The 25,290-nt window shown below is 35.0% G+C and overlaps 3 protein-coding genes and 1 pseudogene across 7 annotated transcripts; 1 reads left to right on the plus strand and 3 right to left on the minus strand.

Annotated features, from left to right (window-relative positions):
• Nucleotides 1-3,497: 3,497 nt before the first annotated feature.
• Nucleotides 3,498-6,092, minus strand: LOC126707404 (pentatricopeptide repeat-containing protein At5g13770, chloroplastic-like; annotated as a pseudogene).
• Nucleotides 5,726-11,828, minus strand: LOC126707403 (DExH-box ATP-dependent RNA helicase DExH18, mitochondrial-like). Of its 2 annotated transcripts, none has more exons than XM_050407015.1 (3): nucleotides 9,014-11,828; nucleotides 6,869-6,934; nucleotides 5,726-6,104 (listed from the first exon to the last, which is right to left on the minus strand). In XM_050407015.1, exons 1-2 carry the CDS (start codon nucleotides 11,443-11,445, stop codon nucleotides 6,880-6,882), a joined length of 2,487 nt encoding a protein of 828 aa, XP_050262972.1. In that variant the 5' UTR covers nucleotides 11,446-11,828; the 3' UTR covers nucleotides 5,726-6,104; nucleotides 6,869-6,879. The 2 variants fall into 2 exon arrangements, with proteins under 2 accessions (XP_050262972.1, XP_050262973.1); XM_050407016.1 differs by having other exon boundaries at nucleotides 5,726-6,121.
• Nucleotides 11,829-11,924: 96 nt separating this feature from the next.
• LOC126707405 (uncharacterized) lies at nucleotides 11,925-14,217 on the plus strand. Its single transcript, XM_050407018.1, has 4 exons — nucleotides 11,925-12,122; nucleotides 12,438-12,609; nucleotides 13,451-13,567; nucleotides 13,887-14,217. The coding sequence occupies exons 1-4, from the start codon at nucleotides 12,013-12,015 to the stop codon at nucleotides 14,052-14,054; spliced, it is 567 nt and encodes a 188-aa protein (XP_050262975.1). The 5' UTR covers nucleotides 11,925-12,012; the 3' UTR covers nucleotides 14,055-14,217.
• A 1,539-nt stretch (nucleotides 14,218-15,756) lies between these two features.
• On the minus strand, nucleotides 15,757-23,880 carry LOC126706201 (uncharacterized protein At4g38062-like). Of its 4 annotated transcripts, none has more exons than XM_050405535.1 (4): nucleotides 23,783-23,880; nucleotides 21,328-21,537; nucleotides 16,928-20,130; nucleotides 15,757-16,153 (listed from the first exon to the last, which is right to left on the minus strand). In XM_050405535.1, exon 3 carries the CDS (start codon nucleotides 20,093-20,095, stop codon nucleotides 16,973-16,975), a length of 3,123 nt encoding a protein of 1,040 aa, XP_050261492.1. In that variant the 5' UTR covers nucleotides 20,096-20,130; nucleotides 21,328-21,537; nucleotides 23,783-23,880; the 3' UTR covers nucleotides 15,757-16,153; nucleotides 16,928-16,972. The 4 variants fall into 4 exon arrangements, with proteins under 4 accessions (XP_050261492.1, XP_050261490.1, XP_050261493.1 ...); XM_050405533.1 differs by having other exon boundaries at nucleotides 15,757-16,159; XM_050405536.1 differs by having other exon boundaries at nucleotides 15,757-16,231.
• Nucleotides 23,881-25,290: the final 1,410 nt, after the last annotated feature.

Genomic DNA, 25,290 nt, shown 5'->3' on the forward strand with positions numbered 1-25,290 from the left:
TATTTTCTTTTTCTTTTTTTAATTTTCTAGTTAATTGTGATGTATCTATTAATTTACTTCCTAATTAATTAAAAAAGTTTAATTTTTTGCCTCCTTATCAAATTTGATTGTGTTGTTTTACACTTTTACTTTCCTTACAGTTGCTAACCAGTGCGATGCACAAAAAAACTATTAAATGTAAGATTCAAAAAATAATGACATGCACTTTTACAACATAAGGTATCAAAGAGGTTATATAACCAATTTTTTTATAATTTTGGTGGTTATTGCCTACTCGAAATATTAAAATCACCATATTGAAGTAAAAAAATTCAAATTTAACAATTATTAACAAATTAAGAGAAATTAACAAATTTTAAAAAAAGTTGCTATAGATGGTAGTTGTAACAGAATTCATTCAATGTGTTATAATCGTTTACATCACCTCAATGTGTTATAATCATTTACATCACCTCATAACATTGCTTCATAATCCATGTATGCACCTCATAATAATATAAACAACCTTGTATAATCGAGAAAGACCAAAAAAAGATTGAATTTTATCAGAGAAGAGAAAGAGGGATCAGATTAGCACATTAGAAAATGTGTTCGAATGGAATTCAGATCATATTGGAAATTTGGAGTTTTATACACTCATATTAATTATTAATTTATAATTTTCAAGGATAAAAGAGTAAAATAATTTTTTTTTAATTTCTTTTCTTTTTCTCTTCCCCTTTACACCTAAATACATATGTTTTTCTTTAAAAAAAATACATATGTGAAATTCGATAAATAAATAAAACACATATGTAAAAGGCCATAAGTCTTATAGCATAGTGGTATTTATTGTTCTCCTTTGTAAAGAGAACCAAATTTTGAATCCCCTCTTCTCCACTTGTAACAATTTATCCAAAAATAATAATAAAAAAACACATGTGAAAAAGATTTTATTTTTCCTAACCTAGGACTTACTTTTTTTTCCCTCTTCTCCTTGCTTTGCTTTTGTAAAATTAAACATAAATCCTAAAAAGAATAATCTTACTTTTTTTCCCCTCTTCTCCTTGCTTTGCTTTTGTAAAATTAAACATAAACCCTAAAAAGAATAATTATACATCAATAAAATACCAAATATGATCAAGTCATATTTAACTCAAGATGTATTGTATTTATCATTTTCATGAATAAAAGTTACAATCTTCTCATAATAAATAAATAAATAATTTGACAATACGGAACACTTTTGACCTAACTTGCGAGGATATTGTTATCAACTGGGGATTCCTCAATAGCCATGCCTTCTTCTACCCAACCATTTCTAACTGTCTATCTTTTTTATGTTATTGAAGCCACGTTACAAAGGTAATATACACATATATAGTGGAAGATGAAGTGAGATTCATTGATATATGGACTTTACTAAAATAAAATTTCAATGACGTTTCAACACTATCTAAATATTGGTAAAAGGTAGAGAATATTTTCGTGATTATGTTTGACATGCAAGTGTGAGATTCTTTTGTCAATCATTTCCATTTTTTGCCTTACATGATTTACTTAGTAGAGTTGACCTGAGGGAACATGGCCATTTGTCCCTAATTTACAAGTTATGCAGTAAAATGCTTTGTTTTGAAACTATTTAGCAAAAAGTCTCTGTTTTTTAAACTTAATTTTAACAAAATCTAGTTATGTATAAAACTCGATAATCTCAAAATCAAATTATATGTATATTTTTAAGTGGAACTTGACATTAGTAATGTCAAGTTTCACTTAAATTTTCAAAAAAATTTAAGTGACAAAATATGCATAGAACTCGACATTACTAATGTTGAGTTCCATCTGTTACTCAATTTTGTTAAAATAGAATTTCAAAAATAAGGGCATTTTGCTAAATAATTTCAAAATAGGGGCATTTTACTACATAATTTGTAAATTAGGAACAAATATCCATTTTCCGGTTGACCTGTTAAACAAGCTGACTTATACTTAACCACATTAGGTGTACGTTTGGTTCCAAATTAAAAAACCAACTTATTTTACTATTCAACTTATTTTTGCTACTATTCATGGGCTTCACTGTACTTTTTGGTATTATTTATGGGTTTTACTATACTATTTCAACTAATTTTTACCTTTATCTACAATACTTTCAATAAAAAGTTTTCAGTTTCAGCAAAATAAGCGGATCCTAAACAGAACCTAGATAATCAACTGTGGCCTCATAAATATTTGGGGATTCCCAAAGGTGGCGTCTTGAGTCTTCTTACACTCTAATAGTATGTATAAATATAATTTTAAGCAAAATTTCAATTTGAGGTGATGCTTCCATCTCATCACTTTCCGATAAGATTTATAAATAAATCCAATAAGAATCCGGATCCTGAATTAAAGATGATAACTAACAAAAGAAAAAAATTGGTAGAAAAAGGACCAAAACAAAGATTTTGAACACAAAATCTACATGTTGGTTTCAATTCTGCCTCTTCCAAGTGTTAGGCCGACTCTTGGCCTAGGTCTGACTCATTAATAAGGTCTTAAAATTTTATATTTTATGATTAAAATAAGTAAGAAAAGAAAAACGTAAAATTCTTTGATATCTATATTTTAGGGTCATTATCTTTCTTTTTTTTTTTTTTGAGAAAGTAGGTCATTGTCAATTTAATCCTACATTTTGCTAGCATTTGATTTATGTTATTTTCAATTTATAGTCAACTTGCAGTTAATAAGTTGACAGTAAGGATCATATTAACTGCAAGTTTAAAATAATATTAACTAAATTAACTGCTACCAAAATTTATGGACCAAATTGATAATGACCTCATATTGATATTTTTGCAACCCAAAAAAAAAAAAAAAAAAAAAACCACCATTGTGTTGTTCATTCTTTTTCTCACCTCTTAAAGGTTCCAAAATATTCATCCAATAGAAACATAATCCAATTGGAACTCAAAATTGTTTCACTAAAAAATAAAATGTTGTAAATACGACAAATCAAAATTAATAATTAATTTCTCCTAATAGCATGAAATTTTCATTTTTGTAAACCAATCTTCATATTGACCACCTACTCTTCATATGACCACACACCAAAACCCCAATTTCAACGTTACACTTGAAGATCCTAATGATTTTTCTGCCGTAGGTTGGGGAATTTTTGCTTATCATTTGATCTCCTAATACAAAACCTGAGTTGTTATTATTACTATTCAAGAAAAGGGTAAAAGATCATATTTCAACTATCTTTTACATTATGTCGTTAATACGTGTATATCAACCTTTTTGAGAAATATGTGGGTATTAAGATTTTATAAAATCTTTGCTATTAAGATTTTATGCGCTCTCATGTGCTTTTCAGTTTTTTTATCAAGCACATATTCCACATGCCAATTGCCAAATACCAAGAAATTGGGGTAGTATGATCATATTGTAGAAAAAAAATCATCAACTACCGCAAAACTAAGTAAAATAATGTTTTGTAGCAATTCATCTGGTTCCAAAGGTAAAATGCAATATCATACAACAAAAATTTTGATTTGATATACACTATTTATAAGAGAAGCAATCGATATTTAAAAAAAAAAAAAAAATGTGCTTCAATCTAACTACATTTTAGCAAAATACTCCTGCAACCATCTGGCTTCCACTTGCAACCCAGAATCCCTTAATGCATTCATTGATGATCGATAAAGCCTCCCATCTAATCGTGTTCCTTCAGATTTCATATCCCGTAAAAGCTTCACCAACTCATCGATCCAACTACTCCTTGAAAAAACTCCAATTATAATTCCAGCCATGACCTTGTCAATTTCACCCCATTGATCCTAAACTCATTGTAATATCTCAGGAACATCTCAAACTCCTTGGCTTTACTATAAGCACTAATAACACTAGTGTAACTAACCTTATCTGGTGCAACCTTTCCTCGCTTCATCTCCTTCCATAGCTTCTCAACCTGCCTTAAATTATTGGCCTTTCCATGCATTTTCGTCAAAGAATTGTAAATCCAAACATTTGGTTCACACCCTCTTTCTTTCATCTTGGCCAAAAGCCTCATTGCATCTTTAGGCCTCCCCGTTTTGCCATAAATTACAATCATGCTAGAATAAGCCACAACACACTTATCAAACCCCTTTTGTTCCATCTCTGAAAATAACATTACAACTTTCGAATAGAGCCCAGGATGACAATATGCATTTATAACCGAGGAGTATGTAACTTGTCCTGGTTCACATCCCTGAGAAATTAGCTCTTTGTATACCTTAACCGCAGCTAGAAATCCTCTTTTCTTTGAGAAGCCATTGACAATTGCACAGAATATACAATCAGAAATTCTTAATTTTGAAATTTTCATTGCTTTAACAATTTCAAGTGTCTTCTCCATTAGTCATTCTTACACATACATCAACACTAGTTTTAAGTACAGCCCCGGATCTCTCAACATTTGTTTGCTTTTCCCTTCTTCAAAAAGATCTTCAGCCACCTTTACTTCTCGCAAGCTTGCAAAAGAACAAATCAAAGAAGAGTAAACCGAAGAATTCTTGGAAATTCCTTTCCTTGTCATTTCTTTTAAGTATTCAAGAGCTTCAAAAGCTCTTCCTGATTTTCCTAGGGACTCAATTAGAGTCCCAAATATACGAGTGCAAAATGGTGATGAATAAAAATCTAGTTGACTACTTTCTAATTCACAAAAAAAATTCAACCACTTTTTCCAGAATCACCAAGTCTCATATAAGCTTCCATGATATGGCAAGAACATTCAGAATCCGGAACAACTCCAGCAGATCTCATTTTCCCAAATGCTACAATGGTGCTTCTATACATATGAAGCTTGTTGTAGCCTCTTATTGCAGAACCAAAGGCCAATACACTGACTTTACCATTAGAGTTGAAAACTTCAAGCGAAGTCTCAAAAATTTTGAATTTTCTAGCTCTAATGCAACTACTAACCAATTTTGAACAAGTGGAACTATCAAGCAACACATTATAGTTCTTGAAATCATTACAAACTAGAAAGAACAGTTCAAACATAAAGTCCATATCAATAGCTTCCTTCCAGCATAAGTAGGAACAATTTAGGGCCAAAAAATAGATGAAGAATCACACCACTTGGTTTTTTTTTTTTTTTTTTGGGGGGGGGGGGGGGGGGGGGGTGTGATGAATTCAGTGCAGAAGGCTGAGGGAAACAGGTAGATTGCAGCCACCTGAAAATCTGAACCATGAAAGCACACACAAAGAAACACTACAAATCTATAATCAACTATTACAAGCTATGACAGTGTATCCTTCCCTCATTGCTTTCCCTAAGTCTAAGATCCTCCATTACATTTTTATTGGTGGCCTGAAAGAGGCAAAAGAGGTCTTTGAAGCATACAATAGTAGTGCAAAGATGTGTTGTTATTTTTATATCTGTAATATATAGGTAAACTTAGATAGAATATGTTAGGTGCAGTACATTAGATTCTCCAATTGAATTCAAACACTTGGCTGCATTGACCAATAAGATAAGAATAATGTCATCTTTTCCAATACTAATTAAATTCAAAAAGTGTTTGAATTTAATTGGAGAAAGGAAAACCTAATATACTGCACCTAAAGTATATAAGTTTTACCCATTATATACACACACACATATACACTCTTCTAACCATGCATTTTATCATGAAATATGTTATATTCATATAAACACTCATCCTATGCTAATGACAGGATCCTACATTCACCCTTGCTGCTCAACAAACAAACAGAACAAAATTTTAAAAAGGTTAACACAATTTTGAGTGTGAAATTTCACCATACAACTTTCATATGTGAATATAATCTAGAAGTAAAAGGCAAGGCTCATTAAAGTACCGGGAGTGCTAAATTTTGTGTGCCACTCTAAAGGATACAAAAATCTCAATTGACACAACCAAAAAACCAAATGGTGCTGACTATTCTAAAAGGAGTCCTCAGGTCTACCCACATAGTTGCATACCTTTGATAAATATAGCAACCGTTTAAGTTACACCAAGCTCCAGGAGATGTTCAAGCAATAACAATTTCTTCCATAGTCAAAACCCAACACTTCGCTAGAAGATTTAAGTAGGTTTGCAATTATCTTTCCTTCAACAATTCCAGCAAATCTGGCAGAGCAATGAAACTTATATGAAAAATGGTCAAAGATTAGAACCAGGACACTAAACCATACAAATAATTCAAGTTTTAGAAACATTATTCTCCTTCGATAGCAAAAGGAAAGTGATGAACAAGAAAATGATTCAGTTTATTTTGACAACAAGCAGATGGTCCTCTTTACTCATCAAATTAATTTGGGTTACAATGAAGTTTTACAAAAGGTGACGAAAAGAATGAAGGAAAATCATATCTGCGTTGATTAATTTGGGCTACCCACATGGTTCACCTTACTATTTTCCCTCCTACCAAATGGACCCTACAGTTATGTGCTACATAAAATATCTGAAAAAATGAAAAAGGGGGGAGGAGTTTGTGGGGTGGGTTCTTAAAAGACTTTCAAAAATTGATTGTCTAAACTCACAACAAAACATCCAAACCAGGGTACAATGGTGAACAAAGCCTTTACCCTACCACCCCAACACAAGTAGGTACGAAAAATCTCATTTCTACACTTCATCCTACCAAACATAATGTAAGAAATCATAAAATCATTTCAAAATTGCAGCATTGCCTGTGTAGATTTATGTGAAAACTATGCAGAAGAAGTGAAGAACCAGATGTTAAAAATAAGAAAATATAATGCAAATTTTAAATACCAGGACCAAAAAAAAAAAATCAATAACAGCAATATATAATAAAGCAGATGAACAAAGGTAACAAAGCAAACATGGCAGCCAAGATTTGAAATGAGGCAACATAGTAGAATCATTACCTGCAATATCACTATGCAACTACCTTCTCTAAAAGCTTATTTTGTGAAGCCTTTTCAAGCCTATTCCTGCAAGGTAAAAAATGCAATTGGCACCTCAAATATGTATATATATGGATGAACATCATTTCTATGCTTATATAAAGAAGGAAGAAAGGAAAATAAATTTCTACACAGGCATTTTAATATATATGATGAATTTCAGATTGTAATATTTAGGAGAGCCTTTTTTTTATAAGAATAATTTTATTGAAAAAAAGACTACATACAAAAAGCACAAAGCAGCCAAAACAATTACACAAGAAAAAAAAAATTTATGTTCAATAAGAAAGAGACTATAAACACAGGAATGGCGTCACTAGTTGTGAATCCCCATGCGTGAGACCAATCAAACAAAGTGCCTACAAATGAGGCTAAAACATGGTCCCCTCCCTGTGCTCTCCAAACCTCAAACATACGTCTATTACGCTCCCTCCAAATAATTGAAATCAAACATAATGGCACCAGGTTCCAAATATCTGAAGAATACTTACCCAACCAGTTCCTCCAACCAAACAAAAGGTCAAGCAATTTCTCAGGTAATACCCAAGAGACCCCAAAAAAATCTAAAAGCAAAGCTCCACAATTGATAGCCTTCGTATAAATCCAGTGAGATTCTCTGACTTAAAATAGTAGTATTCACAATTAGCTATCAGCAGAAAGGAGCTACTACCTAATTTATCATGCATCATTCAAGCTGTCTGGAAATAAATTTATTTCCATTCAAATGGATTTATTATCATACACCCTTCAATCCAACCACCCCTCTTCAAATGGATTTATTATCATACACCCTTCAATTCAAATGGATTTATTATTTGTTCTTGCTTGAGTGCTTTACAAACAAGAGCCAGCCTTATTTAACTAGGCTGCTCGAATACAACTGATCTCCTAACAAACAATTTTTTATTTTTTTGATAAGTAATAAGATTTATTGATATTGAAAAGGGACACCCTAGTACACAGGGAGTGTATAGGGGTCAAATACAGAAATTACAATCTGTTAGCCTAACCACCACTAACTGAACAATTAACTTCCCAATTCAGGCACATGCTCAATTACTTAACAACATTAGGCTTAACAGTAACATAGCACACATGCTAACAACCTTAGTAATTGCTAAACAGCTACTAACATTACACAAGTAGTACATCAAACTTCAAAATAATAACAGCAACACACTTCCAAGTAATAACTGCGCCGGTAATCATGGCAACAGCACTAATAAGCGTGCCATTAGCTCAACAGTAAGCATAGCAGCAGCAGCAACCACCTCACTTGAAGCAGGTTCCTAACAACAACTATGCATCCAAATATTCCATCCACTGCCAACATCAAATTCTTAATGCACACCAGTTGAAATTATTCCAATAATTAATCTAAACTAAAAATCTAACTTTTAGAAAATACCCACTAAGAAGATTCTAACCAAAGATAAAGATCTTAATAATGAATTTCCATTTACCAACACAATCATATCCAAACAAACCCTGCCACCATCAAACTCTACCATCACCCCCTACCCCAGCACCATCACACCACCAACTACTATCATCTCACCCTTACGACATCACCATGATCACCAGCACAACCATCAGGCCACCTGCAATTGTATTCACCACAACCACATACCATTTTTGTATTCACAAAAAAATGCAACATCAACCTATCCCAACACTACCCCATTACAGCTACCACTAAATGCATTTTGCAAACATGAATGCATGTGCCCCAACCACAAGTTGGTAAAGAGAAAGAGCAGCATATCCTCTCTTTTTTTGATAAGTAAGAAAAATATTTATTGAAAAAAAGACTACTTAAGACACAAAGTAGCCAAAAAAATACAATGAAAGGAAGTAAAACTATGTACAAAAAAGAACATCAAACCCTGAAAGTATTTATTGGAATTTAATAACTTATAACCACAAGGAGAAGTACCAGGATTATATGGATAAAGAACCACAGGACAGATTGAAACCACAACAAATAGTGCTTATTAGATAAGAACCTTTAAAATTGTGCCTTGTAAAAAAATATAAATATATTAAAATGAAAACTCTGCCGGTTCAAGAAGAACCCGAACAAAATTACCGTTTGGAGACACTTACTTCTCATATAATTTGATAAGTGATCTCGGCCTCTCATAACCATCTTCCTTCCGTTGAGGCTTTGGTTTCCCAGCCTGCCTTGATTCTGGTTTCCAATTAGCTTTAGTTAGAGACTGACCTAACAAGTCAGCAATGTCCGTTGCCATTGCCTCAGCCTTCTTCACATATGGAAAAGTTTCCTCCTTGAAGTGGTTTGATAACCACATATACATAGACAACACTTGATGCTTAGTCTCAAGATCCAAGAGCTCTGAATCATTTCGAGCAGAACCCTTTGGCATGCCCATTGCAATATTGACAGGAACATTCTGACTGTATGCTGAAGCAAACCTAAGGAGATGGTACATTGCTTTTGGGTCTCTTATATTAACTGGGGCAAAACAAAAGTTAAAACGATCTTCAAGAGATAACCCCTGTACCTTCTCCAACATATTAGCAACCTTTTTTATGTGATCATGTCGACACAGAAAGTATGACCCATCTAGACGGCAATTTTCACCAAATTTTTCAAGTAGATGGCAGAATGTAACATTGGGCAGTTGCCCAGCAAATAGTTCAACCTGTTCAAAGAATGGGAAGAGACCGACTTTCCTTACTTCTACAAAAGGTTGCTTCAAACACTCAATCAAGTAGTCTAAATCTTCTAAATGCAAGGTTGTTGTGAGTCCATCTGGATAGCGGCTTCCTCTTCGGCCAGCTCTTCCAGCAATTTGTTTCACCTGCGATGCTGGAACTGGAACAATCTTGTCTCCATTGTATTTCGAAAGGCTATAAAAAATAACCCTTCTAATATTAAGATTCAAACCCATTCCAACAGCATCACTAGCAACAAGCACATCAAATTCATTATCTTGATCATTGAATAAGGTAGCTTGCTGTCTACGAGTTTCTGGTGGCAAAGCACCATAAATTACACAACAGCGGTGATTGGTGTGTTTCTCAATTGCCATTTTAACCTCAAATATCTCTCTCCTCGAAAAAGCAACCACGCAGTCCCCAGAACGAACATTTTTAAGATCTCCCAATAGGGTCTTGGCTTCAACCACCAATGGCTTAAACCTGTCATAATGTTGTTCATGCAGCTGATCCCCAGTTTCTGCACAGATCTTTCGAACAATACTCAAAACACTCGGATCCCCACATAAATGTATCTCATCAGCCTTCAATCCAAGCAATGCCCGCGTCCAAGCATAACCCCTACATGGGTCTGCCATCACCTGAATTTCATCAATAACAGCTACATCATACAATTCGTCCGTCGACACCATTTCCACAGTACAGGCAATATGGTTTGAAAAAGGGACATATTTCTTTTCTTGACCTGTAAGTAGAGAACAGTAAACCCCATGTGCATTCACCTTGTCAAAGACTTCCATAGCCAATAATCTGAGAGGACTACAATAGATACCCTTCTTGGCCTCCATAAACCGTTGCAGAGCATTGTAAGTTTTACCACTATTGGTTGGGCCACAATGATATACTATCTTACGTTTCATGGCCCGTGCAAATGGAAACCAAGTGTGGGGCTTGGTAAGGTCTGCCGACTCAATCATACCCCGAAACCGCTTAATCTCATCAGGAAACTCCTCTAAACAATACTCCACGAATATAGGAAACAAGAACTTGACAGCATCATCGGATGGACCAAGCGACACCACATACTTAAAAACATCAGCAGAACATTTCTTGAAGAAAAAGTTCCGGAACTTTTGCACTGCAGTAGGAAAGAATGACATCCCAATGTAGATTGCAAGAGCCTGATTAGACGCCCAACCCGATTTCCCAAAATAACTAAGCACTTGTTGCATTATCTCCCAATCACACCGTGTCTGCTTCGCTCCCTTCTCGGCATTTCTTAACTCACGATACACTTCAACAGGATCCCGCGAAGCAACATTCAAATGAACCTCACACCTCTCCAAACCCACGTCATCATTATTATCGCTAGCCACCATAGAATCAACAACAATACCCTCTTCATTGATACCATTTCCCAATTCAACCATGGTTGAATCACCAACAGTGCTACAACTCTCATCATCATCATCATCTACACCAACAGTTGTTTTCCCAACATCAGCATCGAAATCACATTCAGATTCAGATTCAACCATTGTCAAGCTAGACACACCATGATCATCATCACCATTAGGTGCTGATGAAGAAGAAAAGGGTCTTCCATAGAAGGTGGCAGAGGCCTTAAATTTGAGAGCTTGTGAGGGAAATTGACAAGGAGCTAAGTGAAACAAAGTGAAAGCAGAAGTGGAAAATGGACGGTTAGGGACATCTGAAGCAGTAGGACAAAACCGGTAATGCTGGGAAATCAAAGGGTCATATAATAGTCCATAAAAAGAATGGTTGGATAGCAGAACCCTTAGCCTAGTAGAAGAAGAAGGGTATGTCTTAGGTTTATAAATTCGAAACAGGGACATGGCTGTTGTTGTTGTTGTTGTTGTTGTAGAAACTAATAATATATTGAAGAAACGCAAAACCTTTCTTCTGCTCCGGCTCCGAGTGAGCGCAAAAGCTTTCTTTGTGAATTTATTGTGAAATACTTATTCTTAAAATTCACAAAGAAAGTACACATAACAACTCACCTGCTGTTTGGGTTTGTCATTGACGTTGGGGTTCTCTGTTTCTTCGTCTCTTTGAGGGTCGAGAGCTCAATTGGGAATCAGCAATGGAATCGGCGAGATGTGGCTATGAAGAAGAAGAAGGAGTTCATGTTCATTGAGGAGCTTTATTCATCATGTCTGCGTTAATGGCTATGAAGAAGAAGAAGGGGTTAGGGTTCAATCGTGTCTGTGTTGTGTTGTGTTGTGTTGTTGCAAAGTGAGGATGATGTTGATGATAAGTGAGTCATGTGAGAGTCACGTGCGACTTTAACAGTAGAGTATGTAGGTATATATATATATAAATAAAATAGTGGTTGAGGTCCTTAAGAGGAATAAAAGTTGGAACCGCAAATCCGAAATCGGAAAGCAAAGCAAAACAAGGAGATGGGAGACGAGAAGGTGAAGGAAGAGGCTCTGCAGATAATAGGAGTCTTCCAAGTGCTTCCCAGATTGGTTGTCTTCGATCTCGATTACACTCTCTGGCCTTTCTACTGGTACTCACTTCTTCTTCTTCATATATACACAATAAAACACATCATTAATTACTGCATCTATGTTAATGATTCCTCAATGAAAAAAGAATCATTTTTTGGTATAATCTTCATAAATTAAAGTTATTGGGTACTACCCATTCTAATTTTTGTTCCGTATAATGTTGTCGTTTGATGTAATTCATGAGAACCTGTGTGAAAAAATTACAGTTACAACATAACAAGTTTCACTTGCAAAAAGTACCTTAAGATTCTCTACATATATCTTCTTGTTGTCAAATTTCTTCATCTGGGTTTTTTTTTTTTTTTTTTTTGAAGTGAATGTCGCTCCAAACGTGAAATGCCATCATTGTATCCACACGCTAAAGGCATAGTTCATGCGCTCAAGGACAAAGGGATTGATATGGCTATTGCTTCTAGATCACCCACTGCTGATATTGCTGAGACTTTTATTAACAAGTTAAGCATCAAGTCCATGTTTGTAGCCCAGGTCTGCCTTCCCCTCCTTAATTTAAAGTTTATATTTTTGACTTTTCAAAAAAACTAATTTCACTCTGTCATTGTTATCCTTGTTGGTTTAGCATATAATAAAATTTAAAAAAAAAAAAAAAAAAAAAAAAAAGGAGAGCTGCACAATGGTGTAGCCTTTCCAATTCTTGAATTATTCACATCAATTTTGGTATCGATTGTAACGGAAGATTCCCTTTTATGTGGAAAAAGGCCCTTGTCAATATTAATGATTTCACGTATGGTAAATTTCTCAATATCTTGTTCAGCTATTTTACCTCTCCCAGACTCCAATCTGTGGACTGGTATGACAAAATGGTGTATTTTTCTTTTAGTAAACATGGCATGAGCCAGCTGACTTAGAGGCTCTTTAGAGAATTGTACTGAAGAAAATTTTGGAAGCTGTATTATCTGCTAAGTATTTAGTATGAAGAATTTGTGTGCTTTTTTTAAGTGGAATTATTTTCCTTTACCATATTCAATATTTTCATATGCATGTCCCTTCTACTCACCATTGGACTTAAGGTGACTGACAATAACACTCTAAATTGGGTTCCTTTTTTATTGCTATCAAAATTTAAAAAATATATATTAGTAGTAAGGTTCCTGATCCCTATTTTTCGATTTTGTATTGAAGTTTTTAGCTTATTCAGGCAGGTGGCAGTACTTGTTGGAAACTGGTGCAAAATCATAAATGCAATTCTTTAAATTAGAAACTGGTGCAAAAACATACATGCAATCCTTTAAATTACAAGTTTTGTAACTACTTATTATAGTTAAAGCATCAGCCATCGAGTAATGTTATTTTATGTTTAAGTATACAGGAGATCTTTTCTAGTAGGAATGACAAGACAGATCACTTCCAGAGAATTCGTTCGAGGACAGGGGTTCCGTTCAACTCAATGCTGTTTTTTGATGATGAGAATAGGAACATCCAAGCGGTAAAACTGAAATACATTATCTTTTTAATTATTACTATTGGTGGTGGTGGTGTTGAAATTCTCTTTTCTTGTTTGCTTGAATAGTAGGCTAGTAGCATTTCTTATTTAGTTTGGATGAGGTTTGAGGGACACCCTAGTGGTTTCAATGCCTCTTGTAGTGCCTAGGCAATGGGGTTCAAGCCCTACCAGCCCCCACTCCCCCTATTTATTTACCTAACAAAAAAAAAGAGTTTCTTGTTTAGTGTGGATGTGAATTTTGCAGATTCTGTTTGTTTGTTTTGGTCTTGCATTTGATAGATATTGTGATTGGTAATTATAGGTCTCAAAAATGGGTGTAACAAGCATTTTGGTTGGTAATGGGGTAAATCTTGGAGCATTGCGAGAAGGTCTCACAAAATTTTCAGAAAATTGGAATATGGTTGAGAAGAACAAGCAGAAATGGAAAAAGTTCTCTCAAAATCCAGAATCATCTGATAAGAAGGAATAGAAATGAATTTTTTGGCAATCTTGAACTAAAATTCTATATTGAAATTGCTTCTGGCGTTGTCAGGAATTATTATTTGGCAACCATATTTGTCTAATTGAAATCAGTTGTATCAATTACATGAGGAATGGTTCCCATAGTATTTGCTGCAGGCGTATGCTTGGAAGAGTGATTTAATACATTTTAGTTAGTGTAAATCATTAAGGAGAATAATTCCAAGTAACAACATAAAGTATTTTGCTGCTTAACGTGCTCGAAAGAGATCTATCAATAGTTTTCAGTCTATATATCATGACTAGTAATAATATAAAGAGATGAAATCTTAATCATGAAAATTCTATATCAACAGAGTTTCTAATTCATTGGCTCTTCCAGAAGCCAGCCAAATTTGAGAAAGGAAGAGAGAACATTATGAGGTTCTCATCTTCGCCCTTCTAGCCCATACCAAACTCTCAAATAACATTCTAGCTTTTCTACCCCAACACTTCATGCCCTGAGAGGGAGAGCTTGTGATAATTTTAATGTCTTGAGCCACCAAAGTTGTCAACTACTGACAATTTTGAGGAAAAAGAAAAGGCATTTCATCCATCTATGACCTTTGATTTTGAAGAAACCAAAATGATAAGTGATTAGGAAGCTCAGCCACACTTTTCATTTCCAATCAGATCATGGGAAAAAGGGCCAAAATGGTCAAATACTACTTTTGGCCGAAACATTTAGCAATATACCACTGTTTTGAAAATATTTAGGGATATACCACTATTTTGAAACTTGAGTTTGCCGTATAACTCCAAGGTAGTTTTTTAGCATACAAGTTCACATCTATTCAAAATTGATAAAAACTCGACTGAAGCATCTTTTTGGTTTTCCAAACATCACTCTAAATGATACAGAATATCTAAGAAACTAATTATAAAGGTCTGGTCAGCCATTACTATCTGCAGCACCAGCACCTGCCTGCAGTTTCTTGGAGATGCAAGGGCCATCTCCCCTGAAACAGTTCCCTCACCAACAGTACCGTTGACATTATTACCAACTAATGGCTGGGAAATAAAATACCTCATTGTCAAATTCTATCCCGCGCCAATTTTGAAATTTACATCTAATAAAGAAATGTAAGAAATTGAAGGCTTCTCATGAGCCAATTTCACAAGCATCCTCAATGTAGTGTTTGTTTGGCAAGATTATTTTTGCGAACTTATTTAACCATTCGGCTTATTTTTGTTACTATTCATGGATTTCACTGCATTTTTTGTACTATTTATAGGTTTTACTATATTATTTTAACTAACTTTTATATTTATTTACAGTACTTTCAGCAAAAAAAATTCAGTTTCAATAAAAAAAGCAAATCCCAAACAGATCCATAATTTGTCATTAGTAATCATTTTGGCAATGAGTCTTTGAGGTTCAGCCATCATGCTGCCAACTGTCTTGCATTATGACCCATATCACAATCATCTGCAATGCAACCATGAAGTCCGTGTCCTAGGAGAGAATTATGAGCAGTGGATAGGTTTGGGACAATATATGCTTTATCTCAATCAAACTGGCTAGCAAGTTTTTCACATCTGCCTTCTAAAACAACATCAGAAACTGGAATGTCCAATGAGATAGTTTGCACTTATCCCTAATCACAGGAAGATAGATGTAATTTAATACAAACACACATGCACGCAAATGCATGCGTAAAAGAGCATCAGTGTTCCTCAAATCTTAATAACTTTCTCGGCCTTTCAGCTAAGATCAAGTCTACCTTAAATATTGAAGATGAGATTATAGGACAACAGGTGTAGACTTAAAAGCCTGTTTCCACCAGTTTTGCATGTATTGTTTTCATACAATTGAAAGAGAATCAGAACCGAAGTTCTTCCACGTGAATGATACAACAAATTAATAGACTACTGCCAATATAGAACCTAATGTACTAAGCAGTAATTGAATGAAACAACAAAAGAATACAAACGTAAGATCATAACAATCCTTGCCACTAGTTCTAGCTCAACACAGGATGGTCCAGTGTTTGCTAATGGAAACGACAAAAGCCCCTTCTAGTTTCTACTAGCGCGTTGCTTCATTTTCATCCAGACCCCTATCAACTCCTGAAACTTTTCACAAAAGAATGTCACTACATGAAGCTACAAAGAAAAACTAACATACATCCAGTCATCTACCAACTCCTGCAATATTTCACAAAAGAATGTCCCTATGTTAAGATACAAAGAAAATAAATAAGTGCCGATAGCTAATTCAGAAACTGACATTCAAATTATACACACTTTGTAGTTGTCATTCTATTAACTTTTGTGAATGACATCAATTAAAAATTCAAATATCAAGTAGTCATGGATTCAATAAGAACTTATTAAATATACAAAGTATAACTACTCCCCCCCCCCCCCCCCCCCCCCACCCCACCCAGGGCATGTGGCCAAATACACAGAAAAATCATTCCATCACATTATGATAGAAGTTATTTCAATTACACAATTTCATGTGCATGAACCTGCTTTGCACTATAAAGTTGATAGCTCACACCTTTCACCACATTTGATGTTTTATAAGTTAAACAACTACTATATAATGCTTCAATCTGAAACACAAGCACCATCTAAATGTTGTGGATGAAGTTCAGGAAAATTGAAATGCTTTCACTGAGCTTCGGAACTCAGCATGGCCCATTAAGCACCACATCTTTATCTTTTCTCATTCAATCAATTGCATAAAATTTCAGTTTGAGGTTCATATAAAACCAAATTTCTCAAACATGGCATACAAACTACTGAAAGTTTCAGAGAACACTTACAATGAAAACAAGGGTAATGTCACATAACACATAATGACATTCAGAAACAAGTCACAGCTTAATGAATTACCTTGTGGCATATTCTACAGGACATTTCTTCTTGTAATTATAGCTGTCAATGGTTGACCTCTTTTAGTGGTAATCTTTCATCACCGCCTGCTTCAAGTTTCTTTGTTGTGCCAGAAAAACAAGTGTCTGAATTCTCTCTGGTAGAATCATAGAGCTCACCATCCACCATCAAATCCATTGCTCTTCCAGTCTCTTCCACAGAATTCTGCAATATTCTTCCCAAATTTGTCATCAGTTTCTCATCCTCAAAGGAAAATTCACCAATCTGATTACAAATTTTCTGAATATGAACCAAAAGATCCTCCCTTTCTGTCGATAACTTCAAACTGTCTTGGACCAAAGTTCCTTTTTCAAACTCAAGCTCTTTAACCAAGCAATCCATGCTCCTCTGCTCATCCTTTAACTTTTCAGTTTCCAACTTGTTGACTTCTAGTAATGCTTTATACTGCTCCTCCTCTCTTCTTGAACAAAGCAAACATTCCTCCTCATATGCCAGTCTCTGTCGTAAATTACATGCTTCTTTTTCCAAATTTGCAATTAACTTGTTCTTCTCTTCAATCTCAAGCTTTGTCAGATACTCAGCATTCTTTATAGCTTCATTGAGAACAATAATTTTGACATGATTTTCTATGAGCTCTGGAAAACAAGAGATCACTGCAATTTCCAGATCTTGTTCCAATGAAACAGCCAGTACTCGGAGATCATTAATGCCCTGGTCCTTCTCATTCATAATCTGCAAAAACCTCTCTTTCTCTTCCTCAAAGGCTTTCTCTACAGCCACCCTACCAAGGACTGAAGCTTCTGCTTCTCTTCTCTTGGACTCTTGTTTCAGGAAAATGAGATCTTTCTGAAGATTTACAATTAACTTGTTCTTCTCTTCAATCTCAAGCTTTGTCAGATACTCAGCATTCTTGATAGCTTCATTGAGAACAATAAATTTGACATGCTTTTCTATGAGCTCTGAAAAACAAGAGATCACTGCAATTTCCAGATCTTGTTCCAATGAAACAGCCAGTACTTGGAGATCGTTAATGCCCTGGTCCTTCTCATTCATAAGCTGCAAAAATTTCTCTTTCTCTTCCTCAAAGGCTTTCTCTGCAGCCAGCCTTCCAAGGACTGAAGCTTCTGCTTCTCTCCTCTTGGACTCTTGCTTCAGGAAAATGAGATCTTTCTGAAGATTTTCTATGCAAATTTCCTTCTCTTCAGCGATTAGGAGAATGCTATCTTTGTCTTTTAAGGAGGCTTCCAATTCCTCCGTTTTGGCCACAATTTTAGCTTCTAGTGAAACAATCTGTTGCTGCTGACCTTCAATTCTTTTCTCTTGCTCTTTGGCAATGTAGAGAAGGTTTTCTTTCTCATCCTTAAGCATTTGCTCAAGTTTGGCCTGTGTGATGAGGGAAGTCTCCAGTTGTTTGCAGGTTTCCTGTTTTTTGTTGAGGCAGGCTTTCAGGCTTTCAGAATCAGACTTCCACTTCTGTACTTCATATTGCAATTGACTGGCTTCACAAATTTTTTCAGCCAATTCAAGATTAGCCTTCTCTAAAGCCTCAAAAGCACCTCTTTTCTCATTTTCTAGTGCACTTTCCATCTGCAGAACTTGCTTTTTCAACTGAAGTTGACATTCAGATGATTCCTCAAGCATTTGCTTATACCTTTGAAGCTCATCATCCTTGGAGGCCTGCATGCATTCCAAGGACTCAACCCTCTTCCTTAAGGATGCCAATTCCTTGTTTTCTTGCCCAAGATCAAGATGAGATTTATTCACTTTCAACTGCTCTATAAGATGGGAAATTTTACCTTCCTTCTCTTTGTCATGTAGCTCCATTTCAGCTTTTGCATCAAGTATTTTGGAGTAAGCCTCTGAAATTTCTGATTTTAAGATCGTGCATACTATGGAAATCTCTTCGCTCAAAACCTCGATTGTAGAATGGCTATTTTCAAGGTCCATCTGAAGCTCCTTTATTTGTTTCACTTTATCCTTCAGTCCAGATTTATAACTATCTATATCTGATTTCATCTTTTCCATCTGAAAGCTCCATTCTGATTCTTTTGCTTTCAAATTATTGGAGCAATTGCTATGTACCTGCTCCAAGCCTTTGAGCTTGTTCCGCAGCTTTGTTAGTGAAGTGGCTCCAGCATTCTTAATTTGAGCTTCCCGAAGTTCCTTGAGAGATTCTCCGAGGTCCTGATTTTCTTGCTCAAGGTGAGCAATTTTAAACTCCATTTCTTTTGTGAGTGTTTCTTTGCTTCCCAATGCATTTCTTAGCCGTGCAATCTCTTCATCCCTCTGAACTGTCAAGTTCAGGACCTTTGACGTCTCTTCTTCACTCTGGGCAAAAACATTTTCAAAACGTATCTTGAATTCAGATACTTGAACCTCCAGAAATTTCCTCCTGCTTTCTTCATGAGCTAAAGCTTGGTTGCACATATCTAAACGAGTTTGAAGACCTTCTAGGATTCTAGTTTGAGAATCTAAGTTTGTCTGCAATGATGAGATCTCTTCCAGCAATGCTGATTTCTCCCTCTCCCACTCTTCCTTGCTCAACTGGAACTGATCTTGGAGCCTTTTATGAGCTTCTTCAAGATGTTTAAATTGCTCATTCTTCCATTTCAACTGATCTTGGACATCTCTGTTTTCCTCCTCCAATTTTACTATCACGACATCTCTCTGCCTCAGTTCTTTGGGTTTTTGAGCCATTTGTTCTGCTTCAAAACACTTCCTTTCTGTAACCAGCAAGAGTCTTTTAAGGCCCTCAATCTCCTTATGACTATCACAAACATTCAGCTCCAATTCTTTTTTTCTAGCTGTCGTCTCATCTAAAGCCAACACCAACTCTCTATTTTCTCCTTCCAACTTTTGCAATTTCTGCCCACAATCAGCTCGAAATTTTTCATTCACAGAACTCAAATGCCTAAAAGAAAGTTCTTTTTCATGCAAACTGGATGTGAGGTCTTCATTAATTTTCCTCAATTCAGATATCTCCTCAGACTTGGCATTTAATTCCTGAGTTTGTTTCTCAATCTGCAGCTTAGCTTCTTGATGTTTGAGTAATTGCTCATTGTGTGCTCTTTTTAAGCTTTCAGAAAGTTCTGTTTTAATTCGGTACTCAGCCTTTAGCTTCTCAATCTCTGCTTTAACTTCATCCAACTCTTTATATACATCCTCCATTTATCTTGATTCTAAATTCGGATTTCAAACAATTCCTAATACAATTACAGATGAAATTGAGTCATCAAGTTGAAGCAAACAACTGAATGAAAAATGTCACAAGTCCTAGTTGAATGGTGGTAATAAGAATCTAACAGAAATTTACAAAGCAAACAAATAACTTTTTCAAATGAGCTTTTCATTTGCACTATGTCTGTTTCGGGATTAGGTTAGATTGGTAGGGGGAGGAAGGAAAAGTTGGAGAGAAAATGGAAGGGAAAATAGGAGTTTCCATTGTTTGATTGAAGAGAGAAAATGGAGAGGAGGAAAATGGGGTGGGTGATTTTCCACTCAAGCCCACAAATTTCAATTCCCCCAAATTGGAGAGAAAAGTGAGGTGAAAATGTGAACAAGAAATGCATTTACTATTATGACCTTCAATACCCATTTGACCAAATTTGTTGTTTCTTTATTTTATTTTATGTAATATGGACAATATAGTAAATCAAAAAAATTATCTTTTCCATCTTCTCATTTTTATTCCCAGCCAAACAAAGGAAATTATATTTATTTTTATTCTTCCACTTTTCCATCTTTTGTACCAAACGTACATGATGGAAAATTAAATCTTTTTTATCCTCCCACTTTTTCATCTTCCCTATCAAACAAAGCCTTGGAGTTTTCAGTCTACTATCTAAATTGACACTTCCTTGTTGATGGTTTCTGTTGATATGTGAAACTATTTAGTCCCTGGGCCTCACTAGAAGGGCAGGGCATCACATGGATAAATGAGTCATGTCGTGCTAGACTAGTATGCCATGCTTGAGATTCTCAAGGGGCATGTGGTTTGGTGGCGACTAGATAAGAGGCCAATTAGCATTACCTAATTGTAAATTTGATCAAATGCAATTAAGACGCCATAAGGGACCATGTATGTCAACAATAACTCCTAATTTGGTGTGTTCTACCCTAAAGAAAGAAAGCTAACTACAAGATATATCATTCGTTTGTCATTGGACACATATTTGTGTATCATTGGTGTCTAGGGAAATAGGAAATACTTTTAACCCTGGGAAAAGGGGCCTGTTTATCCTTCATTTGTAATTGACATTTCAGCAATGTTTGTCTCACAGTCTAACTTCAGTGATGGGAATAAACTCCATACAACAATGCTCCAATGAATAACAGTTCTCCACCTCACTATATTTAGAATAATTGTTGATCCCTCCACATGTATACTTGTCCATAAATACCTGTAGCTTTGTGACAAAAGGGTAAGATCTTTCGATGTTTCATCTTTCACAAAGGTTCTCTCTTTGCTGTGGCTCTTGGGCACAACGCCTCTCTAGCATTTTTAACGTGGCACTTTCACATGTACCTTAGATGGACTCCCACCATTCTTCTCTCTATGATCTCACCTGCTCTACTGACCACATCCCCTGTGTCCTTCATGGCATGGATCCCTGAAACTTTCTAAATTAATACATGTATTTATTTGTTGTTGATGTTTCTCTTGTGACTTAGAGTTATCTACTGCATCAACTGGTTAGTGTTTTTTATCCAGTCCTTATTGGGTAAATGGCATTGGCATTTTGCTGTTGAGAAGGATGCCCTTTGGAGGAGAGTGGTGGCTATGAAACTATAAGATATGACAATGAATGGGGGTGGCTGAGTTCAAAGCCTGCTGTGGGTGTGTATGGTGTATGTCTCTGGAAACATATTAGAAAGGGCTGGGAAACTTTTTCTGGTTTCATCAGATATGAGGTTGCTTATGGCATTAATGTTCATTTTTGGCAGGACTGGTTGTGTGGGGAGAGGTATCTTAAAGAGGTATTTATTTCCTAGTTTAGACATTCTGGCTCAAAAGAAGATGCTGCTCTAGCAGATTTGCTGAGTGGAGGGTGGGTCAGGTTCAGCGGGATATTACCTTTTCCAGAGCTCTACAAGATTGGGAGAATTCTTCACTCTGATCTATTCAACAAAATTGAGGAGGGATGTTGAGGATATTATATGCTGGGTACCAACATAGAGTAAGCTATTTGAAGTAAAGTCCTATTATAAAGTCTACATGTTCGGAACACAATTCCATTTCCTTGGAAAAGCATATGGAAGGTTAAAGTTCCTGCCAAAGTAGCTTTTTTTTGCTTGGACTGCTGCCTTAGGAAAGATCCTTACTATCGATAACTTAAGACAATGAAGGATTCTAATTGTGGAATGGTGCTGTATGTAAGCAAGATGGGGAGTCTGTTATTACATTGTCCTATGGCTAGAGAGCTATGGTCTTTTGTATTTGTTTGTTTGGGGTGCAGTCAGTTTTGCCAAAAGGGGTGGCGGATTTGTTGGTATGTTGGAAAGGGTGGTATGCTGGGCACAGTATCAGAGACATTTGGAATGCTATCCCTCTTTGCATCATGTGGGTTATCTGGAAGGAATGAAATAATCGGATATTCAAAGGCTTGGAACAATCTATGGTGGATGTGAAGCTGAATTTTTTATGTACTTTGTATGCTTTGATACACCAACGGTACACAACCTGTGTATTCTGTAGGGCCTTTTTCTTTTTTTAAGTCAATAAAACTTTGCTGAAAAAAAAATAGTAATCTCCTGCATTAACAGTTTCTAAACCAGATATGCATGAATATGAAACGAAACTAAACAGTATAATTTCTGCCGAGTATCTCCTGAACCTTATAATTAAAAGTTAAAACTCAACCCAATTGCCAAAAATTATTTTTTGATAAGAAAAGGGGATCAAGCAAGGAAAATGGAGTTCCATTCTAGCTTCTAAAAATGGACAAAACACACGTGCACACATCTATGTCATTTGCAAAATGGAAAACAAAAGCTTAGGAGTTGTTGCCCAGTTATAGTTACACTAAAAATATCAGCTCTTAAGCGGGTTCGCTCAAATCATCCTCAACAATCGAAATAAATTCAAGCAGTGAATATTAGTACATTCATGTGCTCAATATGCAACTAACAAAGATCAAGAGCAATAAACTCTCAAACTTACACACAATATATATATATATATATATCAAAACCTCATCATAATTTGAAGTACATGCATGCATAGGAAGACTTGAAAATTGTGCACAAGGAATTTCTTATCAAGCTGAAAAGAAGCCTATGAGTTTTCTAAACAAGTCACATGACTTGTAAGTTAATAATGCTATAAACAAAAAAATTTTCACAAACAAATTTTACAGTTGCAGACGTGATCTACTGTGAGTGGTGAGTTCAAAAGCGTCGGTTGTGTCCACTACTCACAGTCAACCACTTCAACAGTTGTGAAATTTGTTATGAAAAAAGTTAGTCTTTTTCGTGTCCATAGCATTAATGCTATTGTAACATGACTAAATCAACATGTGGGTCTTCATTTGAGTCACCACATAATGGGTTGAAAAAACAGTGCTCCAAAGTAATTTGGAGAAAATTCTGCCCATTGAAAAAAAAAAAAATCAAATAACAGACAAGTGCGTGTCTGTTGGATTTAACCAAAAAATCCAGAACCCAGAGGGCTTTCAAATCATCTAGTGAAAGTAGCAACAAAATGCAGATCTCGAAATTTTTTTTTTTTTTTTTGGCTACATTTTCTCAGCAATGATAAGGAAATCTAAACAATTTACCTGAGCTGAGAATTTGACCGAGTTTTAGCAAGGAATTAGAAAAATACGAAGCAAACTTAGAGAGAGAGAGAGAGAGTACCTTTGAGTTGTGAGCGTGAGTGAGTGAAGCCGAATTGTGAGTGTGAAATTGAAAAGAAAGCTTTTGAGAGAGAGAGAGAGAGAGAGAGGCGGGTTTGGTGAGCGGGAAGCTGGTTTTAAGTTTTTGTGGGTTTAAATTGAAATAAAGATGTGAGGGCAAATTTGGCAATTCACTTTTTTAAATTATTTTTTTATAGTAAGAAATTTGGCATTTTTGTATTTTTTTGAGAAATAAAATAAAAAATTTGATGACTCATTTGTTGGCGTACCATTTTTGGTTATTTTCATAAATAGAAAATGACTCAATTGGTTTTTTTTTTAAGACTAGCAAGATTAGGAGATCATTTAAATTCATCACATATTTTTTTCATTAAATGTGAATTTTAATAAATATATTATTAAATTGCATTTTTTTATTATATCTTCCATACTTATAAAAAGTTAAGAATATCAAATATTAATAGTTATATTATCAATTAAATATTTAAATTTCAAGTCTTTATAATCTTAAATTATGTATAAAAATAAGTTTATAAATCAAATAATAAATAATTTTTTTTTTTACTATAAATCAATTCTAAACGCATTTTTCTTTGACACCGTGGGATGAAGACAATATGTTTATGTTAGAGTTTCAATGTACTCACATGATGATAACTCATTAAACTCCATTTTCAAAGCCCTTATTGCTAGATTTGTTTTCCTAATTGTTAATTTTTTTTTTCCTTGGTTCTGACATGCTTGGATACTTGATTGCAATACAAGAACTTATGGTCACTATGTTCCATAAGACAAATTGCATTGGACAGGTGGGTGCTTAACACTTTCTCACTCTATTATTTAGCCTCCAATTTTAGATCAATGGGTAAATCTACCATTTCCAAATGTAATTTTCATTTTTAGAATCTATATCTATATATGTCTAAAAGTTGAAACGTAATATTTTTTGTTGCTACACTCCAATTGAGCCATATCATCGACCATGTCACTTTTTTTCCCTTCATTTGTTAAACAATATTAATATATAAATAAATAGTGCAACTTTACACATTCTCTAACTCATTAAATCCAACTCAATATGAACAACCTTACACATTCTTTAATTCATTAAATCCAACTCACCATTAATTTAGCCTTCTTCCAATTCTCAACTCTTTATTTTTCCCTTCAAAACATTTTTGCTCTTTTGAAGTTTAAACCCTTCAATTGCCACTGTGATTAATTATATTATTTTTAATATTATAAATTTCCAGTTGTTCTCTCTACCTCCGCAAAAGTTGTCAAAGTAGCATCAGATTTAGAAAGTCTCTTTGAGGTGTGTTTTTTCCCTTCTTATTTTTTCTTTTCCCCCAACTTTGATTTTTCCATTAGATTTCTGAAGTTTGTGGATGATATGCTTTTTTGTGGGTTGCCGACAATGTGATCACTTTGGGGCTATGGGTGGCTAGGATTGGTTTGTCAATTATAAGAAGGGTTTTCAAGAATTAGAAATCTCTACAATAACTTCTT

The sequence above is a fragment of the Quercus robur genome, chromosome 11 (assembly GCF_932294415.1).
Source record: "Quercus robur chromosome 11, dhQueRobu3.1, whole genome shotgun sequence".
Taxonomy (NCBI): Eukaryota; Viridiplantae; Streptophyta; class Magnoliopsida; order Fagales; family Fagaceae; genus Quercus; species Quercus robur.

Excerpts from the sequence above, each read along its gene's own strand:
- LOC126707403 (XM_050407015.1), bottom strand. The coding sequence starts at position 11,445 with ATGTCCCTGTTTCGAATTTATAAACCTAAGACATACCCTTCTTCTTCT. Across the intron at positions 6,935-9,013 it reads CTTATCAAATTATATGAGAA|GAATAGGCTTGAAAAGGCTT; the intron begins GTAAGTGTCTCC and ends TTTACCTTGCAG.
- LOC126706201 (XM_050405534.1), bottom strand. The coding sequence starts at position 20,095 with ATGGAGGATGTATATAAAGAGTTGGATGAAGTTAAAGCAGAGATTGAG.
- LOC126707405 (XM_050407018.1), top strand. The coding sequence starts at position 12,013 with ATGGGAGACGAGAAGGTGAAGGAAGAGGCTCTGCAGATAATAGGAGTC. Across the intron at positions 12,123-12,437 it reads ACTCTCTGGCCTTTCTACTG|TGAATGTCGCTCCAAACGTG; the intron begins GTACTCACTTCT and ends TTTTTTTTGAAG. Across the intron at positions 13,568-13,886 it reads AGAATAGGAACATCCAAGCG|GTCTCAAAAATGGGTGTAAC; the intron begins GTAAAACTGAAA and ends TGGTAATTATAG.